The following is a 22,492-nucleotide window of genomic DNA, read 5'->3' on the forward strand; positions in this document are numbered from 1 at the left end:
GCCTCATGTGACTCGCTTTCCCCGTCACCATGACAACAGGAAGAGGCTATCTCTCCTCCCCGCCAGTTTATCTCACCGACAAAACTTACGGCTGCACAACTTTGATTTGCTGGAATAATCTACAAAGAGATAGGACGGCTCTTACAGTGATTTGCTCCGGTAAACAAAAATCTAACACTTCAAGCAGTCGATTTTCTGTTTGCTCTCCTGCGCTGGTGGTTTTTTTTCTTTCTGGTTTATAAGTTCAAAGAGCAGACAGGAGGAATTGTTCAGGCAGAAGAGAGATCCCCATGGTGCTGTCGATAGGTTAGAGCTGGGGGGAGGGGGAGGGGCTTGTGTGACGTATAAATGTTGAGAAACCTTCAGAGTGGAGGTTTCCTGAGGCAAACGGCGTCTAGCATGCAGATCGGTGTGTGCAGCGTGGAAGACATTAAAGCAGCTGCTGATTTATTTATCAGGAGGAGAAAACACCCGCTGTGAGCCGTCACCGCTGTCATACCATCAATGACCTCGTCTGATTCTTCCTCTGCCGCTCTGACAGCAGAGTCACAGTCGATGCAAACAGGAAGTCAAACCATGAACACAAGTTAGTGATAGAAACCGAAACAAGGAAAGGTTGGTGATGGAGATTAAGCATCCAAAACAGAACTTAAAGATAGAGTCAGGAGCTTTAACTTCAAAATAAAATACAGACTTATCCTAAAGTGAAGCTCCATCATCGCTTCTGGGCCAAAACGTCAGTGTGGGGGTGCCTTAAAGAGGACGTATTACCCCCCTTCTCCACCTTTTCAAACAGTCTGTGGTCTAAATGAAACATCTGTGCTTTGGTCAAAATATAACATGAATCAAGCACCAGAGGAGGTTTGTGACCCTGTATAAACCAGCTCTCTCAGAACGCTCCGTTTTGGTGTGTGTGTCTCTTTAAATGTAATGACCCCCCCCCGAGTTTTCCCCGTAGACATCACTCCTCTGTAGAGAGAATAAAAATGGCCGACCTGTGTAAAAGTTTTGCTCTAGGCTGGGGGTGGAGTCTATGGGTGGAGATACCAGGGGAGGGGAGGGAGATTTTTTTTTTTTACCAGAATCCCACTGTGACATCACAAGGAGAGCGAAACAGAGCATTTTCCTCTGTGTTGTAAGACTTATGCAGACCACAAACAAAGGACTGGATGGTTTATTTCACATGTTGTGGGTCAGTAGACTCTCAGGTTACCCAAATATATGTTCAGAAACACTGAAGAAGAGGATTTTTCAGAATATGTCTCCTTTAAAAACCGTCTACCTTCTCTGGTCCAAACAAATCCAGATCATTCAGGAGCAGAATCTAAAGTTAGAAGGAGGACATACTGGCTGCTGCATTGTTGTCAGAGAAGCCAGCACTTCAACATGTTTCCTTAATGTCTATCTCAAATGTTATCATGACTGATTGTGTGTGAGAGATTAAAAAATGAAGAAACAAACACTCGTTATGTCCATAATGATTTTTTTTATTACGAGAGAAATATGACTTCACATCACCTCAGCGGTGAGAATAAAACATAAATAAAACATTCTTATAAAATGTTGCAATAAATCAACAAAACAGATTTTTTTTTTTACATGTGATTTGTTTTATACATAAATCATATTTACACATTAAGTCTTTGCCCTTTTTTTTTTTACATAGTCGGGGATGAAGCGTTTTTTTTATAGTACAGACATTTCCTACATGTCGGAGCGGAGGGTACAAAAAGCTCTCCTCTCTCTCCTGAGAAGATGTTTGGGTTCTACTCGAGTGCATTTTCATCGTTAAGATTTAAGGCTACGCAGGGTTCACCTGACGGACACGCTCGCCTCACCGACGGGCCCATCATCATCATCATCATCATCATCATCATCATCGGGGAGAGAGTTCATTTTCCTCATCGCGTCTGCTGATTGTCCCGTACACAGAGATGGAGAGAGAGAGAGCGCTCCCTCCAAATACAACACCCGTGTGTGTGTGTGTGTGTGTGTGTGTGTGTGTGTGTGTGTGTGTGTGTGTGTGTGTGTGTGTGTGTGTGTGTGTGTGTGTGTGTGTGTGTGTGTGTGTGTGTGTTTTCATATCAAAGCGTCTGCTGTGGTTTCACTGAATAACCGATTACAACCTCTGACAACTTCTTTGTTTTCTGCAGTCGATTACAAATGTCAGCGAGTGTGAGAGCCCACGCTCCTCACTTTATCTCTGACCTGCCGAGGACAGCGTCTCCACTTCTCACAATACAAGAATTAAAAAATACTTTCATATTTCTGTCTGTTGTGTGAGACAGGGAGGTGATTCAGTCGTAGGTGCAGCGCCCCCTAGTGGTCAAACACACCTAAAGCGAGGGGCAGAAACATCCCTCTGTTTCTTCAACAGGATTAACCGTAAAGCCATAAACAAAAAGACATGAAGCAACTAATTGGCTGGCCTCTGTAAGCCTCTTAGAAGACACACAGTAATAAACCAGCACAGACATGAAGCCAGACGAGACGCCGGGTCACTTCAAGACGAGACAAAGGAGTTCTGTGGCGCTGATTCACTGAAGAACGGCTCTTTTGAACTCGCCCTCCTTTGACTTCCTACCTGTCCAGCAGGTAGAGTGTGTGTGTGGCCCTGAACGTGAGCACGATGTGGCTAAAACATGGGCGTCAAAAACTAAACGGAGCTGCAGCCGTTTAGTTTGAATCATTTTACTCGCTTTGGATCGTCGCTGCTTTCATGAGCGTCTGCGCCCTCGATTTAAAAAAAAGAGTCCACACAGATCTGCCTGATTGACATCTCACACTGATGAGAAACGAAAAGCATCGACACATTAGGACCAAAGTGCTTAACAACACAGACGAGTGTTGATTGATTGGAAACAATCAGAGACTCGGGCGACACCTGCTGAGACGCTCCCGTCGTTCAGAGTCCAAAACAGGCAAACATGACGTCAACGTCCTCTCTCTCTCTCTCTCTAAACGTCTAAAACAACCTCCGATTCCTCAAACCATCAGCCGGGTGCGTCTCTCACAGACACATCAGCATGCTACCTGCAGAGGTACATGCAATTAAAAAAAGAGGATGGGGAAGCCCCGCAGGCGATGAGGGCCGTGTTGACGGGCGGATTAAGCAGAGGATCAAGTTCAGATCCACCCGAGGCTCCAGGAAACAAACTGAAGGATGTGAAGTAAGAGGTACGTCTCCACCCGACACATCTGCACAGGACAGATGTTTATGCATCATATAAATATGATATTAATATTCTTATTAAAGGGGTAATAATGGATTTGAAGTGACTAAAAAAATTTAAATTCTGGTTGGCATTTTTTGTTTTGGATTTTGAAAATTTAAAAAAATCAGAGAATCGAAAAAGACCGAGTACTTAGTTTTCTGTTGTATCTGTCATCACAAGAAGTTCACTGATTTACACAAGTCTTACCAACAGGTTAATGCACCACTTCTGTTTGTTTTCAAAGCTGCAGATTAGTGGACCTACTAGTGTCTTCTTTTTTGAACGGTGAGTAAAGGCAGCGACGCCCCTTCTGAGTGGATTAATACAGGATCGTTTATCAGAGAGGAGCGCCGCAGACAACACTGAAAACACCTCGCTTCATCCCTCCTTCACTACTTTCCCCTCGCTGCCTTCAGCCGGCTAGTGGTCGTCGATGAAGACGTTCAGGAAGAAGAGTTTCCAGCACCATGTGGAGCTCGTTAACATTCATATCTGTTGGGTGTGTCCTTGTTCCAGGGGGTTCAGTCACGTTTCAGAGGACTCGATGCCAGGACGGCCTCTGAACAAACACAGAGGCTCAGAGGCAGTGGAGCCGCTGACACACTTGGCAGAGCCTGCGAGGCAATCTTCTGTGAAATGCTTTTCAATATGATCCTCTATCACAAATTTATGATTGTACAAAATGAAGAGATGAATCCTCCGTCTTGAAAGCGCGGCGTCTTGGAGAAGGAAAACAGGATTTTTTGGAGACAGAATAAGTGATAAATGTTCCGCCTGTGAACTCGTACTTCCTTTACATATCGTACCTTCTTAAAGGTACCAGCAGTGGTGTTAATAACACATCGTCTGTTTGATTGCATGTGATGTTGTGGAATTTAAACTTCCTTCCAAGGTGCAAAAAAAGTCTGTTTCAGTCACTGTCGAGGATTGCTACTGGGCAGAGACTCGTCCTCTGGGTGGCTGTGATGGGTTGATAAGGAGGACGAGGACGAGGACCAGGACCAGGACCAGGACCAGGACCAGGACCAGGACCAGGACCAGGACCAGGACCAGGAGGAGAACCAGTTCTCTCAGCAGAAGAAGATTTCTCCGTCCAGAGGGGGCTCTGGGAGGTGCTGGGGGTCTGCAGGGGGGGAGAGAAGGAGAGTCAGTCAGTGTCGCTCGTCCTATCAGAGGATTTGTCCTGCTGATTTATTCTACAATTTATTTCCTGCAGGAAGAGCAGCTTCCTGTTCTCTCTTTAAAATAAAGGTCTATTTAATATGAACTTCAGATGGTGCAACATGTCCGAGCCCCTTTGATCCCCTCATTTAAAAACTGCTCAATGCAAAGGCAATGAACAGGTCTGGTGCTGGGACCTCGTATTGGGGTACTCTAAATCAGTTTTTGGTCTCAGGAGCGGTCTCTGGACCACTTTTTGAAGGTCTCTGTCTCGTCTAGGAATCAAAAGCATTTTTAGTCGGTCTTGTCTCGGTCTCAGACTGGGCGGATCTTAAATCAAGATCGGTCAAGTCCACCACTGATCGGCTATTTCTCCACCTCATTACTGAGATAAGAAGGAAAGCTCCTCTTTCTAAAAGATCAAATAACTTTAATTTATTTGTAGTTTGATTTTTATCCCCCTGTTACGTCCACAACCTTCCCGGTGTTACGGTCTAAGTGAGTGACACGCCCCCTAAACACAAGATGAGGATTTGTCAGAGATATTTATGGTCTTGGTCTTAGTCTGGATCTCTAAATGTCTCGGTCTTGACTCGGTCTTGGAGCACTCTGGTCTTGGTTATTGAGCTGTGTCCCCGTGTGGATTCATGTAGATGGATTATTAAAGATGATTTTAAAACAGGCAGAAATAAGAGGAAACATTCTCCTGCTCGTGTTTATTCAGGGGACGTTTTTCTCTCAGAGATGGTTAAGAAGTCTCTCTCTGGAAGTTAGCAGGCCTGAAGAGGTTAACTGATCTCTCCATGTTCTTCATCCACTTGTTAACTACACCTCCTCCTCCTCCTCCTCTCTCCCTGATAATCAAATGTCATGTGTCTAATCTGAAGTGTCCTTGACAGAGACCCTTCATCTCCAACCTGCGGACTCTCTGTACCATGCTGAATTATTGAACTCTAACCTGCTGTCTGCACGCCGCCTCCTCCTCCTTTGCCCTTCTTCTTCTTCTTCTCTTTCCCCTCTTTGCTCTTGTTCTTGGCCAGCTGCAGCAGACTCTTTGAGAGCTGGTTGTTGCCGCCTTCACTGCCCTTGAGGTTGGTGTTGCTGGAGGTAAACGGATTGAGACCTTTCCCTTTAGGCTTGGACTTCTGGGGCTGCAGCCTCGGCAGGGAGGACGAGGATGAGGAGGAGAGCTCCGGTGGATCCGGCTCCGGAGACTGGGAACCGGCGGGGAACTGGAGGTCATCCAGAGTGGTGGAGGGATTCTAAAGGGTGGAGGTAAGAAGGATGTACAGCTTGTTATCTACACCCACATGTTGTGAAAGTGTCTATTCTTATTCTACAAACAAAGAGAATTATTTTCAGATTTTTCATCGGTTAAGTTCAGGAGAAGAAAACACAAAGCGGCGGTTTCTCCACAGGGAGCGACACATGCCACCGTCTCGTCCCCCGCTCACCTCGTCCATCTTGTCGAAGTGTCGCTGCAGAGCCTCCTTGTCGCGCTCCAGCTTCCTCTGGGCGTCCCTCAGCCGCTCCAGGTCCCTCTGGTACTCGTCCTTCTTACTCTGCAGCTCCAGCTTGGCCTCCTCCAGCTCCTTGTGCTGCTTGCAGACCTCCTCCTCCTGCAGTGGTTAGGAAGTGCATCGATGGATTTATTGAAATGTTCAGTTCAAACATTAAACACTGAGGTGAGCTGCTCATCGAGTACAGCGACGTAACAGATCTTTAGACAGTTACACATTTTCTACAGAGGCTGTGGTTCAAATCTGACCTCTGCCCTTTGCTGCATGTTAAAATGACACTAGAGCTGTGGCACAGATGGCCTAGTGGTGAGGTCCCGCCCCATGTCCTGAGGCTAAGGGGGCGTCTGTCCAGGTTCAAGACTGACCTGCGACTCCTTTCCCCACTCTCCTTCTTATTTTAACCGAGAACATACCCAAAGAAATCTTTAAATGACACAAAGCTACGACCAAAAGTGAAACAATGACGATGTCAAACAAACATTAATCCAAACTTTTATAGAATATTCTGCATAACTATGAATGTTGACAACGTGAACTGAACTTTACTGCAACACTTAAAAACTCTTTTCAAACCACATTTACAAGAAGGAAACTTTTGTTAACCGTCAACATGTTTCAAACCCAGACAAGAACTCAGTGAAACTCGTACCACAGCCTTTAGCACAACTGTGTAACCTGTTGAAAACTGGACAATATTTATACATCAAAAGTGCAATCTATACATGAACCGTACAATATCTACGCCGTTAATCCATCAGTGTATATTCATATTTGTAAATATTGTTTATATTCGCTTGAACATAGCTTATTACTTATACTACTTTATTATTGCTTTCACTTGGTACTTATGCTTATTATATTGTTATACTGTTGTTATTTTATTTTATATTATGAACTTATCTGTACTTCCTACTGATTTTTGATGTTATGAGCAACTGTAGCAAACAAATTCCCCCCTAGGATTAATAAAGTATTTCTGATAGTCTTTAAGGGTTTGCATGGCTGCAGTAAAAAGTAAAATACTGAAGAGTGCTTCCTCTGTCAAGAGAAGCTTAGCATGAGGAAAACAGACACCTTCCCTAAAAGGCTTGTTATTTCCTGCAGGAAACTACGACCGTCTTTCACACAGGTTCAAGTCTTAACTAAAGTATAAATCGATCCATCTGCTGAAAAAGAAACACAGCGGGGGTTTTATTAAGAATTACAGCTGCCAGGAGACACATCAATATTCTGCAGAACTGCTGGAAAAATGATGCAAAGTAAGTACCTGTGTGTGCACCAGCACCTCCCTCTCCATCAGCTGCTGCTCCCTGTGCTCCCACTCCCTCTCCCTCCTCCTCTTCTCCTCAGCATGAGCCGCCTGCTGCCTCTGCAGGGAGGCCAGCTCCTGCCGCTGCTTCTCCAGGCTGCGCTGCTTCTCCTGTTCGATCAGCGAGCCGGGCCGAGACGACGGCCGTGATAAAGACGAGCAGGAGGAGGGGCGCTCGCTCAGGGCCTGCCGCTGGTCTTCTATGAAGCTGTCCTGCTGGACCACCACCGCCTGGGAGAGCCACGAGCAGAGATTGATTAGCTCAGACACTTCCTTTATGCTAATGTCACAAGAGGTTCTTCGTCTGTGCCTGTTGTTTTGCTCATTGCACCTGAAGGTTCCTCAGATATATATTTACTTTCTTTGTTTCAAACAAGAAGTGATGCTTTTGTTTTATTTTACAGTAGATGCAGAAAGTTTCTCTGCTTCTGATCAGGAGAGCATGTGTGCGCTGTGTTACCTGCAGAGTGCTGAGCAGGAGGTGCAGGTTGGAGACGCTGTGGAGGACCTGCTGTGAGAGAAAAGAGAAGTCACTGAGCATCTCGTCAACATCACACATCCTGTTTCTCTTCTCGTCACCCTGTCTGTTAAATGTTGTTCCTGCTCGTTAAAAACGCGACCTGGACGCCCCCGGCAGTGCGTCATTTTGAAATGTTGACTTCTGCTCTTAATAAGCTCCACGGACAAGATTGGATGCAATTTGAATTTTCACAGGTCGACGCTCGGACAAAAGGCAGCATTTAAACTGACATGAATTTAAAGATGATGTGACCTTTTCCTCCATTCAGACTCTGACAAAGAGACAAGGCCACGGAGCTTTCAGCTGTCACCATGTTTACCAAGCGCTCCAAATGCTCCAATTAAGATTCACTGGAACTGAAGCAAAACAGCATTTATGACTAACAGAGAACTTCTGCAGGAAGTTTTCACTCCAACATTTAAATACAGCAGAGTTATCAAACTGTCCGTCAGGATGTCGGTTTGACAAGCAGATAGTTTTTTATCTGCATCTTTGGTCAGCTGAAATATTTATGGAACACCAAAACGTTCTGTTTCTCAGTGATGACCTGTTTAGATTGATTGATGCTGTACTTGCATTGCACGGGAAGGTTGCTCTCTAATGTTTATTTAAAGGAGCAGTATGTAACTCTGACCCCTAGTGTTTAAAATGGGTACTGCAGTTCAAATTCTAATCATTGCAGAGAGCTGTCTCTCCCCCTCCTCTCTAGAGTCCATGTTCACACAGGTCACCATGTGGTGGACTCTGAAGCTTCAGTGTTTATCCAGCTCTGCATGGGTCTGTAAACCTTTCTGTGTTCTAACCTCTCTCCATTTTTCAAAAGCATCTCCAATATTGATCCTAGTTTGAGCACGTTTCTGCTCGTGGAGCTTATTAGAAACATGCAGAGGCTTTTTAGGTCGGGTACAATCACTTCTATCTGAACCACTTCTCTTGACCCGCTTCCATCGCTGCAACACCTGTTGACCTGATAACTGCTCTCATATCTGGCAAACAGAGGGGCATCCAAAACGGTCGTGTGAGGGGGTCACCTTAAAACCGCCTACCTTCTCTGGTCCAAACAAATCCAGAGCATATGATGATATAGTAAGGTCATTTCATCATTTCAGTCACTACACATCTCACTGATTGGTCCTTTAAATCTTTATCATACAGTATATTTGTTTTCTGGCTGCATGTTTTTGGGTCACTCCTTTTGTTTTTTTGATGCTTCTTTGATTAAACTTCAGCATGCTATCACTGGTGTTTCAGTGTGAGCAGAGTGGGGACAGTTTCCATGTGAACAGCAGGTGTAATCGAGTCGAGGACGGGAAGTCAGAGTTACCTCACTGTTCCTCTTGAGCAGCTGCAGCAGGTTGGCGTTTCCTCCCTGCACACAAACACAAACACACAGTGATGAACACACACACACACACACACACACACACACAACTTATGGTGTACATTATGGGAGCGTGGAACAATGTATACATGTCTGATTGGATGTGATTACAGCGACAGACGTGGGCGTCTTAAATCTAATTGTATCAGCGTGTGATTATGTGCAGCTGATGCAGGGACACAGCAGGCTGGAAGCTGTGTTTCCAGTAAGGACGGTTAAACGTCTCTAAAAAAATTCAATTTGAGAAGAGAAAACATGACCTGGGGTGAAAAACTGAAAATTCTTTGACTTCTTAGCTCTGCATTGTTTATCTGGAGTGATCGTTCTGACTTCTGCAAACACCTCCTTCTTTCACTGAACCTCTCTGATCTTTGGCTTCACGCCCGGGATGAAATAAATTAATGAGTCGTTCGGGAAAGTTGTAAATGAGCACAAAAAAAAGCCACGTTTGTTCAGACTCTCGATATCTTGGATCCACTCAAACATTCAGGGCATCATTATGTGGCGTCCAGCTGCTGGATGTGTGTGCAGGATAAACGAGCACAGAGGCCAGAATCCAGTGCAGAGCGACGACAGCAGCACCTAAAGGCACACCATTCATTTTCATCCATTGACTCCTTACACAACTGATGGTCGCTATTAGCAACGGGACCTGGCAGGAGGAGTCAAGAGGCTAATTCACTGGAGAGGAGGAGAGCAGCTAAATTCATCTTAGTGTTGTTGTTAATGTTGGAGGACAAATGCATCCCCCCCCACCCGGCCCCACACACTCGGCCTCAGGTTCTCATTGAGGCGCGGGGGGAGGGGGGGGGGAGCGGCTTCATAGTCAAAGAGTAATTAGCTGCTGAGTTTACCGACCTTCTTTAAAACGCTGTCGGACTCCGTCCTGCGCAGATCTCCCGCCGTGTCCTCGCTCTCATCTCTGTCTCCGGCTGAAAGAAAAAAGGAAACAACAGGAGACAAGAGTGAGGCAGGCAGCAAAAAGAAACCGTCACATCGACTGAGAGACAGAAGAAGAGCAGGAGACAGAAGTCATACATGTTTCATACCAAATGCACACTGATCAGATATGTTGACATGATGTAATCAATAAGGTGTCTGCACTGAGAGTCAGTGAACAGGCGTACTGAATAAATGATGCAGAAGAAAAGAGTACAAACATGTGATCCTCCAGCTTCTTTAAAATTAAATATAAGGCTGAGAGTCATGTTTGTAGAAATTAAGATTTCATTTTGATGCCATATCCTCCAGCTCTAGCCTGAATCCTGATGCGCTGCTTTAACATTGATTTAGATCTTACCATCATTTCATAAAGTTAGAAACATGTTTTTATATTTAGAAGACTTAAAAGAAGCAGCTGAAGGCACTAACTCGTTAAAAAATAGAGACAGAGATGGAGGCTCGCTTCTTATTTCCATTCAAACAATCAGAGCTCTATATAATAACTATATTTGAAGCCTGAGTGAGGTCACCCGTCTGTTCCTGCAGGGGGCGCTGGAGTCCCATCGATGGCGGTCTCCATGCTGGAAATGCTGTCTCAGTCTAACTTTCAGTCAACCTAACGACAGGCTGAGAGCTGGAGCTGAGGCGGGTTTTAAACCTCCTGACAAACCGTTACACCGCGCCCACCTGTCAATCAGGTCAGCTACACGCCTTATTGTGAATAACTCTTATCCTTCATCAAATCAAAACTGATGAGTCATCAAAACATTCACCCCCCGTACAGTGTGTGTCCATCGAGACATGAGCTAATCACACCTATTTGGTTTTTTGAACCAGGCTGTAAACATGTTAATCTCTGCTGTAAAAACAGGCTTTTTAGAATGGGTGTGTATGTGACTTCCTGTGCTTCTGCAGCCAGCCTCTAGTGGACACTCCAGGAACTGCAGGATTTAAAAAATTCAGGATTGGCTTAATCTTTTAACGCCAGAGGTTGCTGATCAATTGGCTTCACTTAATCCACGTCTTGTTTTAAATTTGAGTGACTAATAAAGAAGTCTTTGAACTTCAGTCTCATGGTCATCACCTGGTAAACAAACATCCAGGAGAACAAAACAAAGTTTAGTTTGTGTGTGTCGTGTATCTTCACCTCAATGGAGAAGTTTAAAGATGTAAATCTTATAAATCTTTATTTCATTATATAAAATAAAGATGCATGTTCTTCTGCAGAGGAGAAAAAGAATCAGGAAGTCTGAACCTCCTGATCTCTCTCACTGTCAGCAGAGTTTCACTTCTGAGGTATCGCCCCCGGCAACGTCTCCCTCAGGGTGATGCAGTTCTGCTGTCCAAGTCCTCGTCTCAAATGTTTTATCTAACTGCACTAAAGAGGGGCATTGTGGGAAAGCTAGGGATCTGTTTCAGAGTGAACAGAGGAATGTTTTCACCTGGGTCTTCCAAAACCTGGGCCTTCCAAAACCTGGTTCTTTCTACACCTGGGTCTTTCTTCACCTGGACCTTTCTATACCTGGGCCTAACTACACCTGGGTCTTTCTTCACCTGGGCCTTTCTATACCTGGGTCTTTCTACACCTGGGTCTTTCTTCACCTGGACCTTTCTATACCTGGGCCTAACTACACCTGGGTCTTTCTACACCTGGGTCTTACTACACCTGGGTCTTTCTACACCTGGGTCTTTCTTCACCTGGGCCTTACTACACCTGGGCCTTCCAAAACCTGGGTCTTTCTACACCTGGGTCTTTCTACACCTGGGTCTTTCTATACCTGGGCCTTCCAAAACCTGGGTCTTTCTACACCTGGGCCTAACTACACCTGGGTCTTACTACACCTGGGTCTTTCTACACCTGGGCCTTACTACACCTGGGTCTTTCTACACCTGGGTCTTTCTACACCTGGGCCTTTCTATACCTGGGTCTTTCTACACCTGGGCCTAACTACACCTGGGTCTTACTACACCTGGGTCTTTCTACACCTGGGTCTTTCTTCACCTGGGCCTTTCTATACCTGGGTCTTTCTTCACCTGGGCCTTTCTATACCTGGGCCTTCCAAAACCTGGGTCTTTCTACACCTGGGCCTAACTACACCTGGGTCTTACTACACCTGGGTCTTTCTACACCTGGGCCTTACTACACCTGGGTCTTTCTACACCTGGGTCTTTCTACACCTGGGCCCTTCTACACCTGGGCCCTTCTACACCTGGGCCCTTCTACACCTGGGCCTTACTACACCTGGGTCTTTCTACACCTGGGCCTTACTACACCTGGGTCTTTCTACACCTGGGCCTAACTACACCTGGGTCTTACTACACCTGGGTCTTTCTACACCTGGGCCTAACTACACCTGGGTCTTACTACACCTGGGTCTTTCTACACCTGGGCCTTACTACACCTGGGTCTTTCTACACCTGGGTCTTTCTACACCTGGGCCCTTCTACACCTGGGCCTTACTACACCTGGGTCTTACTACACCTGGGTCTTTCTACACCTGGGTCTTTCTACACCTGGGCCCTTCTACACCTGGGCCTTACTACACCTGGGTCTTACTACACCTGGGTCTTTCTACACCTGGGTCTTTCTACACCTGGGCCCTTCTACACCTGGGCCTAACTACACCTGGGTCTTACTACACCTGGGTCTTTCTACACCTGGGCCTTACTACACCTGGGTCTTACTACACCTGGGTCTTTCTACACCTGGGCCTTACTACACCTGGGTCTTTCTACACCTGGGTCTTTCTACACCTGGGTCTTTCTACACCTGGGCCTTTCGACACCTGGGTCTTTCTACACCTGGGCCTTTCGACACCTGGGTCTTTCTACACCTGTTAGCAGCTCAGTCTTTAAGTGGAGATCGAGGGGGTTTCATATTTTCGACTCACTCTTACTGCTGTGCATCTGGTGACTGTCGAAGCCTCCGAAGGTCTCGGCCCGACGCGGCAGACACACCGGCCCCGTGCTCGCTACTTCCTGGACACTGGCCATCGCTCCGCCCAGACTGCCGTTCACCAGAGCCTGCAACGTCTCCACTGTCACACACACACACACACACACACACACACACACACACACACACACACACACACACACACACACACACACACACACACACACACACACACACACACACACACACACACACACACACACACACACACACACACACACACACACACACACACACACACACACACACACACACACACACACCAGTGTGCAGGTCAGTAAGTGAATTATCTCGGCTAACTCTGTTACTGTGCAGCTCTGCACTCATGAATCCCACCAGACACTTCTGCCTTCAAACCTGGCATTGGCTCCTGTTGCTTAGCAACTATTGACAACCTGTTTGAACCGCCGAGCTCCTCCACTAAAAGTTTAAACGTCTTTATCCAACTGAAAATATATATGAAACTCTGGAAATACATTTACAGTATTGTTTCCACACATGTCAGGAGACGACGCAGCGCGGCGACCTTTCAGGTGGAACTGAGGAGAAACAAAAGCTGCTTCTGCTGGATGTGAAAACACAGTAAACACAATAACCTCAGAAAAGAAACGACATTACTGCTGCCAATTCACATATCAGATAAGGACAATTATTGCTGCAGGCTTTGGATGAAGGAGCTGAGAAACACAGCGAGAGACTCTCCTCTACGTTTGAAAGGGGAAAGCTCTCCTTCTTACATCTTTCCCGTATTAGGGCTGAAAACTATTCTTAGTTTTATGTCAGTTACGCAACCTGTAAACTAGACGATACATTCCTGGGATTTTGTGACCAAGTACATGTTTTCATGGAACAGTGTTAGCCTGCAGCAGTCCTTAGAAATCAGTACCAAGTTTCTCCGTTCTTTGTTGCTCATGTCTTTGAATACGAGCGCCTTGGAAACAAGAGATGTTTTTAGATTTAACAATATTTAAAGAGGACATATTTTCATTTCCCCTGTGGTCTAAGTGAAACATCTGTGCTGTGCTTTGGTCAAAATATAACATGAATCAAGCACCAGAGGAGGTTTGTGACCCTGTATAAACCAGCTCTCTCAGAACGCTCCGTTTTGGTGTGTGTGTCTCTTTAAATGTAATGACCCCGCCCTGAGTTTTCCCCGTAGACATCACTCCTCTGTAGAGAGAATAAAAATGGCGGACCAGCGCAGAAGTTTTGTTCTAGGCTGGGGGTGGAGTCCATGGGTGGAGAGGGGATTTTTTTTTTAACAAAATCCCACTGTGACATCACAAGGAGAGCACATTTGAAACAGAGCATTTTTCTCTGTGTTGTAAGACTTATGCAGACCACAAACAAAGAACTGGATGGTTTATTTCACATGTTGTGGGTCAGTAGACTCTCAGGTTACACAGATATATGTTCAGAAACACTGTAGAAGAGGATTTTTCACAATGTGTCCCCTTTAAAAAATGTCATCGGGATATTTTGTAAATGTTTTTGAAGCAGACACTTGAGAAACAGTTTTATTTGTGATTGTTTCAATACAAAGCGAGTGAACCGGTGCAGATGATGTGCTGAACTTCTTTGTCTCTCTCCCTCTGTCATGATAAAAACTCACTCACATGGATCACTTTTTTTTACTAGCGCTGCTTTCCTCTCGTGCACATTTGATCGACGATCGATTAGCTCGCAGGTATCTCCGAGGAGAGGTGAAATGTTAAGTTTGAGTTCATCTGACGGTTTGATTCAAATCAAAATGTTAATGTGCAGCGTGCTCCTGTGCAGTGCAAGGTCTCTTTTGTCTTGAGAGTTGTGGTCGTCATGCTCGCCGTCATGGACTCTGGATTGAAATAGTTTTAAAAATACCATCAAGTGCTGGTTGAGCTTTTTTTCTCCCAGCAGGACATTCTGACCTGCAGCACCATGAGAACCAGCGGTGTAATTAATCAGTACCCGCCGTGTGCAGAGAGGATGTTCCAGCAGCAGCCTCTTGATTAAGTGCTCGCTGGCGCACAGACTCGTCTTCCTGGAAACGGTCGTCATGGAACAGAGCAGAGCCATGTTTGTGTTGTTAGTAAAGGTGAGTGTTGTTCCTGCAATGACGATAACTAAACTGGGATGCCACATTAAAAATCGGATGTTTTTCTTCCTGTGTTGGACAGTTTCATTTGGAACACACTGTCAGGATTATGATGTTATGAAAAATTGCTTTGCACACCAATAACTCTGTTGGAACCCAAAAAGTCGAAACTTAGTCGAGCCTTGGTCGACTGTCGGTCTCACAGTCGAGCACGAGGATCGTTCCACTCCAGCTCTACGGGGGTGTTTAACGTCTAACTTCACAAAGATTAGTCTGTCTTAAATAATTCATGACTCATCACCTCTCTTTGTGTAAATATCACCTTATAAATACTTTAAATCACTCTCCTCAGGGTGTGCATGAAGACATCACCTGAAGTTTTGATAGAAGCAGTGGATCCATGTTCGGAGAATTTCATTGGCTACAGGAGATGTCAATCATCGGCACAGTCGTGTGCAATTGGCCGGTTATGTCTACATCAAAACAGAGGCAGGCACCTCCTTTTCAACTCAGGCTCTCATTGGCTGTTACAGGCTGGGTAACAGCGAATTGAATGATCAACGTGCGGTCGCCATTTTTGAAGTATGGCAGTTGAAATAAATCAGTCATAAGATATAAGATACAGCAGGAGAAAGGGGAACAGTGCCGGGAAATGTAAATCAATCTGTGGATCTTAATGGATGAAATGTGTTTGGATTTAATCATCGACTGGATTTTTAAATCGTGGGGAATCTTGTTGATGCTGCAGGACTGTTTTTGTTGGAATATCATGATTGATAGAGTTCAGCAGATCTCTAATAGTAGGTCTTAAATCAGTAAAAATGTTGTTTCTCTGCCGGTGGTCTGATGGGTGTGTGTGAACCGATCAGGTTCCACTATGTAAATCCTAGTCGGGGACTTCTCTAATATTAACAGATATGTTAATTAATGCTACCAGCGGATATGGAGGAGTCTGCCTGAAAGTCTACAGACTTGTTCAGATCATTTGTGTAGTAATAACTAATGCTGCTGATGAAATGCATCCCCTCATCCCCCGCAGCCTTCAGACCCCGCCCATCACCCGACTGATCGGGAAAGAGAGGTCAGGTTATAAAATGAAAATCAGATTTGTCTAAAGCTGAAAAAAGAAGCACACCTCATTTTATATTTGCGGGGGAGTAAGAGGGATGCAGAGGAAGAGATGTGATGCAAAGATGGTGTCCGACTTCATGCCAGTATTTTCAAATATAAACAAGTTATTGCAGCGTGGCCTGCTGACAGTCTGACTGAGAGAGCCGTGAGTCTAAGCACAAAAGCATCATCATCGAGGACTTCCCTTTGGAGTCGTGACACGTTCAGGTTTTCCTCAGATGTAGTTCTCTGCACATCCATGTTCCTGTACACTGCAGCAGGAACATGTGATATGTGGGCCAGCACTCAGCTGAGGGGCTCTGATCATTTATCATGACATGAGATAAAGTAATGTTGACCTCTACCCGGTCTCTCCACTGTTCAAGAGTCCTTGATGGAAAGTGCAGCAGCAGCAGCAGCACACATTTAGTGAACACTCTTTCCTCTTCACTGTCTTACCTTCCTGCAGGGCGTCCTTCATGACCGACGCCCCCCTGGGCAGCTCCTGGCTGCTGGACGACCTGAAGAAAGGCTCCACCTGCTGGGGGACCTCCTCGCCCTGGTTCAGTCCCTCCCACATCCCCCTGAAGAGCCGCACCTTCTCCTCCAGCAGAGACATGATCTCTGTGTCCTTCTGCCTCAACAGATCTGACCGGCAGAGACAAGAAGAAGAAGAAGAAGAAGAAGAAAACAAACATTCAGTGCAGCAAACCGTCTCCCTCTTTTTTTCTTCTCTTTTCTCACAAACACTCCCCGGCGTGTCTCTCTCACCTCTCATCTCCTTGGCTTTACTCTCCAGCTGTCTTTTGTCATCTTCCGTCTCACTGGGGATCCCTTCATCCTCGTCTTTATCCCTGTCCGAGGAAAGAGAAACAACAACAAACATACATTTAGAAAAGACGTACACAGGGAAAAAAAATCTAAAAAACCATCACTAACAATATCCATCTCTATCACAAGCCATCACTTCTCAGCAGACAGCAGCATGAGAGGGCCATGACGGACAGTGTTCTTGTTTCTACCTCCTCCTCCTCCTCTCCTGCCGATAGCCTGATCTCAATTTAGTATTTGACAGAAGTCAGACGCAGTGAGAGAGAGAGAGAGAGAGAGAGAGAGAGAGAGAGCGCTGAATCTCTCTCCTTCCCGCTGGCTGCAGTCAAATAATCCTCTGCTTACAGCGAGCTGCCCTTGAAGCCCAATCCAGCATTAGACTGTCCCTGAGTACAACCCATCCCCAGGTAGAAGGAGTGCTAATCCTCCTGACAGCAAAGTGCTCGGTCGCAGCTTACCATTTATTACAAACTACAGAAGTGGGCTGGGTCTAACTCCTGGTTAACAACACAGATAGACTCTTAAGTGAACCCTGAGAGGCCAACGCTGAATGTAAAGCTCTGTGAGGGGCTGACTTTGTTGTGCAGTGGAATAAAGGCTCCGAGGAAGGTCAGACGTTTAGTTTGGGGTTTACATGCTGAGGGAGAAATATGTCAAAAATGTTCTGGCAGAAAGCATTCAAATCACCATCAACTGAATCCTTGAGACTGGCTGCTACAAATGACTTGAAGTCATCAAGAATTAGCATAGCGGCTTCAAATGAAAAACAAAAACCCCACTCACATGGACTGCATGGCGTCCTGGATCAGCTGCATCCAGGTGTTGCGTTCGTCCTTGGAGCTGGCCAGGACCTCCATCATCTCGGGCTTCTCGATCCCCGCCGTGATGAGGAAGAGGCCGCGCTCCTCGTTGGCCACCTCCCTCACGATGAGCTTCTGGAGGGAGATGACGGTGGAGCGCTGGTCCTACAGGGCGAGGAGGACGGGGGAGGATGGAAAAAAAAAAGATGGGAGGGGAAGTGATGGAGGCGACACGGGAGGAGAATGAGGAAAAAAACAAAAAACAAAAGGAGATGTCAGTGGGAGGGTCAAGGAGAAAAAAAGGGGGAGGAGGGAAGAGGATGTGGAGAGGATGGTAAGAAGGGTGGGGCAAAGGAGGAGGGAGATAATGGGAGAAGGAAGAAGAGGAAAATAAAAGGCGCTCAATAAGAAAAAGAGGTTGAAAGGAGGAAGGAGCAAAAGACAAAACAAGACTCGTTAATGTTATCATCCAAATAGCTTTCAGCTGACTTCACCACAAACCAACGTTTCTTTTCTGCTCTACTCAATAAAAGTCTGAAAACATTCAAAACCACATCCCAAAGTTTCCCCTTCAATCTGTCACCTGAGGTTACACAGAGTCAGAGTCGTCTTACTATAGTGTGTAAAACATGAGGGAGCAAACTCCACAGCCCTGCTCAGGAATGTTTAAAGTTCCAGTCAGTAAGATGTGTAGAGAGTGAGATGATAAAGGTATCTTACTATCTGATCATTAAGGAAACATGTTGAAGTGCTGGCTTCTCTGACAACAATGCAGCAGTCAGTATGTCCTCCTTCTAACTTTAGATTCTGCTCCTGAATGCTCTGGATTTGTTTGGACCAGAGAAGGTAGGCGCTTTTAAGGCGACCCCCTCACACGACCGTTTTGGACGCCCCTCGGTTTGCCAGATATGAGAGCAGTTATCAGGTCAACAGGTGTTGCAGTGATGGAAGCGGTCAAGAGAAGTGGTTCAGATAGAAGTGATTGTACCCGACCTAAAAAGCCTCTGCATGTTTCTAATAAGCTCCACGAGCAGAAACGTGCTCAAACTAGGATCAATATTGGAGATGCTTTTGAAAAATGGAGAGAGGTTAGAACACAGAAAGGTTTACAGACCCATGCAGAGCTGGATAAACACTGAAGCTTCAGAGTCCACCACATGGTGACCTGTGTGAGCATAGACTCTAGAGAGGAGGGGGGGGGGAGACAGCTCTCTATGATGTTTAGAATTTAGACTGCAGTACTCATTTTAAACACTAGGGGGCAGAGTTATTATCTATCTATTAAATCAAGTATAATGTCCCTTTAATCCTGAAGTCTTTATGTTTGAGCCATTATGTGTTTTCTTGTGAACACCGGGTGGCGCTGTTTGAAGCCACAGAAATGCATGAAGTATGGTTGTGATTGGCCGCTGGTGTTGTGCACAGAGAGAGAGGTGTAGGAGCAGATCATGTAAAGAGTGTGTTCAGTTGTGACATATTCAACATGTACAAGTTTTTGTTTACAGGTTAAGGATGTAAAGAGGTTATTTGTGCACACAAACGTCTATTTACCTCATTTCTAGTGCAGAAATATCTCATTACTTGTTATTAGCCACATTTTTCTGAGAAGTCCAGATACACATCACAAAGATAAGATCTGAACTGCTTCTAAAAAGTAAAAATAGAGGCAGAAGCAGCACGCACATTGGCTTGTTTAGTGTCTAGAGATTAGACGTCTGATTATCTGTAACTAAAGTCAGCCGTTATCACGTCTTACTCACGTCAGCGTGTGCAGGTTAGTGTCGCTTAAGTGGAGGACAAAATAAAAGTTGGTGAGAAATCCTTCCTGCATATTATCCCATCTGCTCTTTTGTAAAGCGTCTCGAGATAACACTTGTTTTGAATTGGGACCTAAATATGAAATATGAAATCGGAGTCTCAAACTCACAGCAAACTCCAGATACTATCCCCGTCATCCGTCTAACTCCGACTCCTGGAACTATTTTTGACCTGTATTCAATATTTTAAAATATATTTAGTCAGGTGACCCTTCACCTGGTTTCTCTTCCTTCTTGTTGATCTCCAGACTGCAGCTCGATCTGCCTGAACCTCGTCAGCTGAGAGCCACATGTTAGTCCTCTTTTCAATGTCAACAGAGTCCGCTCAAACATGCCAAGCTGTTTTTTTTTTTATAAGATGGATGTCATTATGATGTCACCAGCCTGGTGCTGTTTTCATTCCCCTCACCGTGTGCCCCCCCGCCCCCGCCATGAAACTAAAAGTCCTGTAAACACGCAAAAAAAAAAGGACTCAGACATTTTTTTATCTCAGCTGGGTGTGACGCTCGGGGGACAGAGGACTTTTATTAAAAGCAGCGAGCTAGCTTCAGGCTAAAGGCATGGCGTTATGACACAACAGGAGGGCGAAAGCAAGATGGCCGACTAATCCGTACAGCGGGCGAAACGAGTGATATAAAAAAATGTGACAACAACAACTCTGGCAGAGCTAATAATATCTATTTTGTTGGAGGGAACACAGAGGGGAACAGTGCAAGCAGGGAGAGTTTTAAAGAGACAGAATGATAGAAAGAGAAGACGGCGAGCTCGTACCAGCATAGCGAAGACGTATTTCTGGTCTTTTTCTTGAAGGAAGACGAAGCTGTCTGACAGGAGCAGAGCGTGGACATCTGGAGACGAGCCAGGAGACACAGAGTTATGGTTAGATGTCTCATTTTTCTAAATATTCATATTCATCTCTTTGGGAGTCTCCTCACCTTTCAGTCTCCCCTGGCTGTTCTTCAGCTGCAGCACGCCATCGTGGATCAGCCTCCTCCTCAGAAGATCCTCCCGGGCGAACATCTGACCGCTCTTCATCATCATGATGGACTTGCTGTCCGTGCGGACGTGAAACTCCTTCAGACGCTTCCTCTTGTCGTGCTCGTTCACTTTGCTGTCGACCGACGCGATCACCTCCTTCACCAGCCGCACAGCGTCCGTCAGGTCGTCGAAGTCTTCCTCGCTCTCTGTGTTTGACAACAAGCGACGAGAGAGGTCAGACAGACGACAGAAAAACACTCCACACCTGATCACCAATGAAACCGTAGTAAAATTCACTTTTAAAAGTCAAAGATTTTAGAGGTTTTCTTTCGATGCAGGTGAAACCAAAAGAAGCTAAAAGCGGGCACAAGTCCGTTTAGTGTCCAAACCGACAGATTTGAACCAGACGGGTGGAGCAGCACAGCTGAGGAGGTGTTTGCACGCAGCAGAAGGTGGACTTACATGTGTGCATTTCATAACAAATGACCATTAACTTCAAATAAAATCAGACAAACTGTTTCCCCTCAATGCAGTCTTTATGCTAAGCTAAGCTAAGCTAAGCTAACCAGCTGCTGACTGATGCATGAGAAGATTGATCCTCCTCTCCCGTCGTTCCTGGAGTTGTAGCTGCTGTTCTCTCAGCCTCTTTAGCATCTTTAGCTGCTCATGCTAACCATGTGACTCATTTAGTTATCGTGAACTAAGTAAATATTGACCATAGTCTAAAGCTAAAAAAACGTGTAACAGTCAGATTATTGTTGTAGTACAACAAGGCGCCACAAGGTGTTGCCTCATGTTGTGTTTTGAGTGTGTGATGTCTGACAGCCATCTTGTAGAGCGTGTTAGACTGTGAGAGGATGCTAAACCTCGGTGACGTGTTGGTGCAGGTTGTCTTTATTTACTGCTCATGTATGATCAGTGAATGTAGCGCCGTAGAGACCTGGCGTTGTGTGGTCCATATTAAGTAATGTAGAATAATCCTCACTCTGTTGTCTGTCAACTATCTATGCTAACCCGCTATCCCGGGACGTATGCTAACTGCTACCTGCCGCTAGCTTCTCCACCTGCCATGTTACAGACGTTAAGCGTTTACCCTCCTAATTACTGCTTATTGATAGTAAGTTAGCGAGTTATTGTTCATGAATTATGATCTTAATATGCTTTACTTACTCCTTACTCTTATCTTATAGCGGCCGAACTACGCAAAGCACATCAAGATCATGAAAGAGTCTTTAATGTTTGAATCACGAGCTTTAACTTAAAGAGCAAAACATTTTACATAACACTCCCAAGATGTAAGAGAGATCACATCAACACACGACTGAAGTCTGCACTGACTGAGTCTGCAGGTCAGCTGCTAGCTTGTTCAAGGCTTTATGCTAAGCTAACAGCCCCTCTTAATATCAGTCTTTAAGAGTCCGGTGTGTTCTGCAGTCACTATATTTTTTTGTTCGGTTTTTATCGTTAATGTGTGAAATTAACCTCTGTGACTTGATTTCTGAGAACGCAGTGGAGTTTGTCAACTTTTGGAGTGGATTAGGGTGATGTTAGTAATCATGGGGGGGCATCTCAATCATTTTCTACTCTGCACTGTTTCACCCTTTCAATCCTCCATCATTTTCTGTCTCCACAGCCGACAACAGAAAACAGGAAAAAGGTCGACCTGCCTAAAAACAAGCCCGACTTTATCAGCCCTCAACATCAAGATAAGCACTTCGTAATGACTAATTAACGGCTAGTATGCTTATTAGCATGCTAATATGTATGCTAGTATGCTTATTAGCATGCTAATAAGCATACTAATGGTGAATATTGTGACCTAAATGTTGTCTGTGCCTCTGATTTACATTCACTGAGCGTCGTCTGGTTCTGACTGAA

At 45.4% G+C, this 22,492-nt stretch overlaps 1 protein-coding gene across 1 annotated transcript in view; it reads right to left on the reverse strand.

The window, feature by feature from the left end:
- Window positions 1-1,462: 1,462 nt before the first annotated feature.
- The window catches only part of LOC132978986 (A-kinase anchor protein 13-like), a 124,805-nt gene continuing 103,775 nt past the window's right edge, over window positions 1,463-22,492 (reverse strand). The window contains exons 27-40 of the mRNA XM_061044408.1: window positions 20,572-20,820; window positions 20,408-20,484; window positions 17,803-17,984; window positions 16,960-17,042; window positions 16,648-16,836; window positions 12,940-13,086; window positions 9,965-10,038; window positions 9,050-9,094; window positions 7,666-7,716; window positions 7,164-7,436; window positions 5,831-5,995; window positions 5,335-5,638; window positions 4,255-4,338; window positions 1,463-4,194 (exon numbers count right to left, since the gene is read on the reverse strand). Coding sequence (XP_060900391.1) covers window positions 4,286-4,338; window positions 5,335-5,638; window positions 5,831-5,995; window positions 7,164-7,436; window positions 7,666-7,716; window positions 9,050-9,094; window positions 9,965-10,038; window positions 12,940-13,086; window positions 16,648-16,836; window positions 16,960-17,042; window positions 17,803-17,984; window positions 20,408-20,484; window positions 20,572-20,820 — 1,892 coding nt within the window. The 3' untranslated portion in view covers window positions 1,463-4,194; window positions 4,255-4,285. The remainder of the gene's footprint in view (window positions 4,195-4,254; window positions 4,339-5,334; window positions 5,639-5,830; window positions 5,996-7,163; window positions 7,437-7,665; window positions 7,717-9,049; window positions 9,095-9,964; window positions 10,039-12,939; window positions 13,087-16,647; window positions 16,837-16,959; window positions 17,043-17,802; window positions 17,985-20,407; window positions 20,485-20,571; window positions 20,821-22,492) is intronic.

This window comes from Labrus mixtus, chromosome 1, assembly GCF_963584025.1.
Source record: "Labrus mixtus chromosome 1, fLabMix1.1, whole genome shotgun sequence".
Taxonomy (NCBI): domain Eukaryota; kingdom Metazoa; phylum Chordata; class Actinopteri; order Labriformes; family Labridae; genus Labrus; species Labrus mixtus.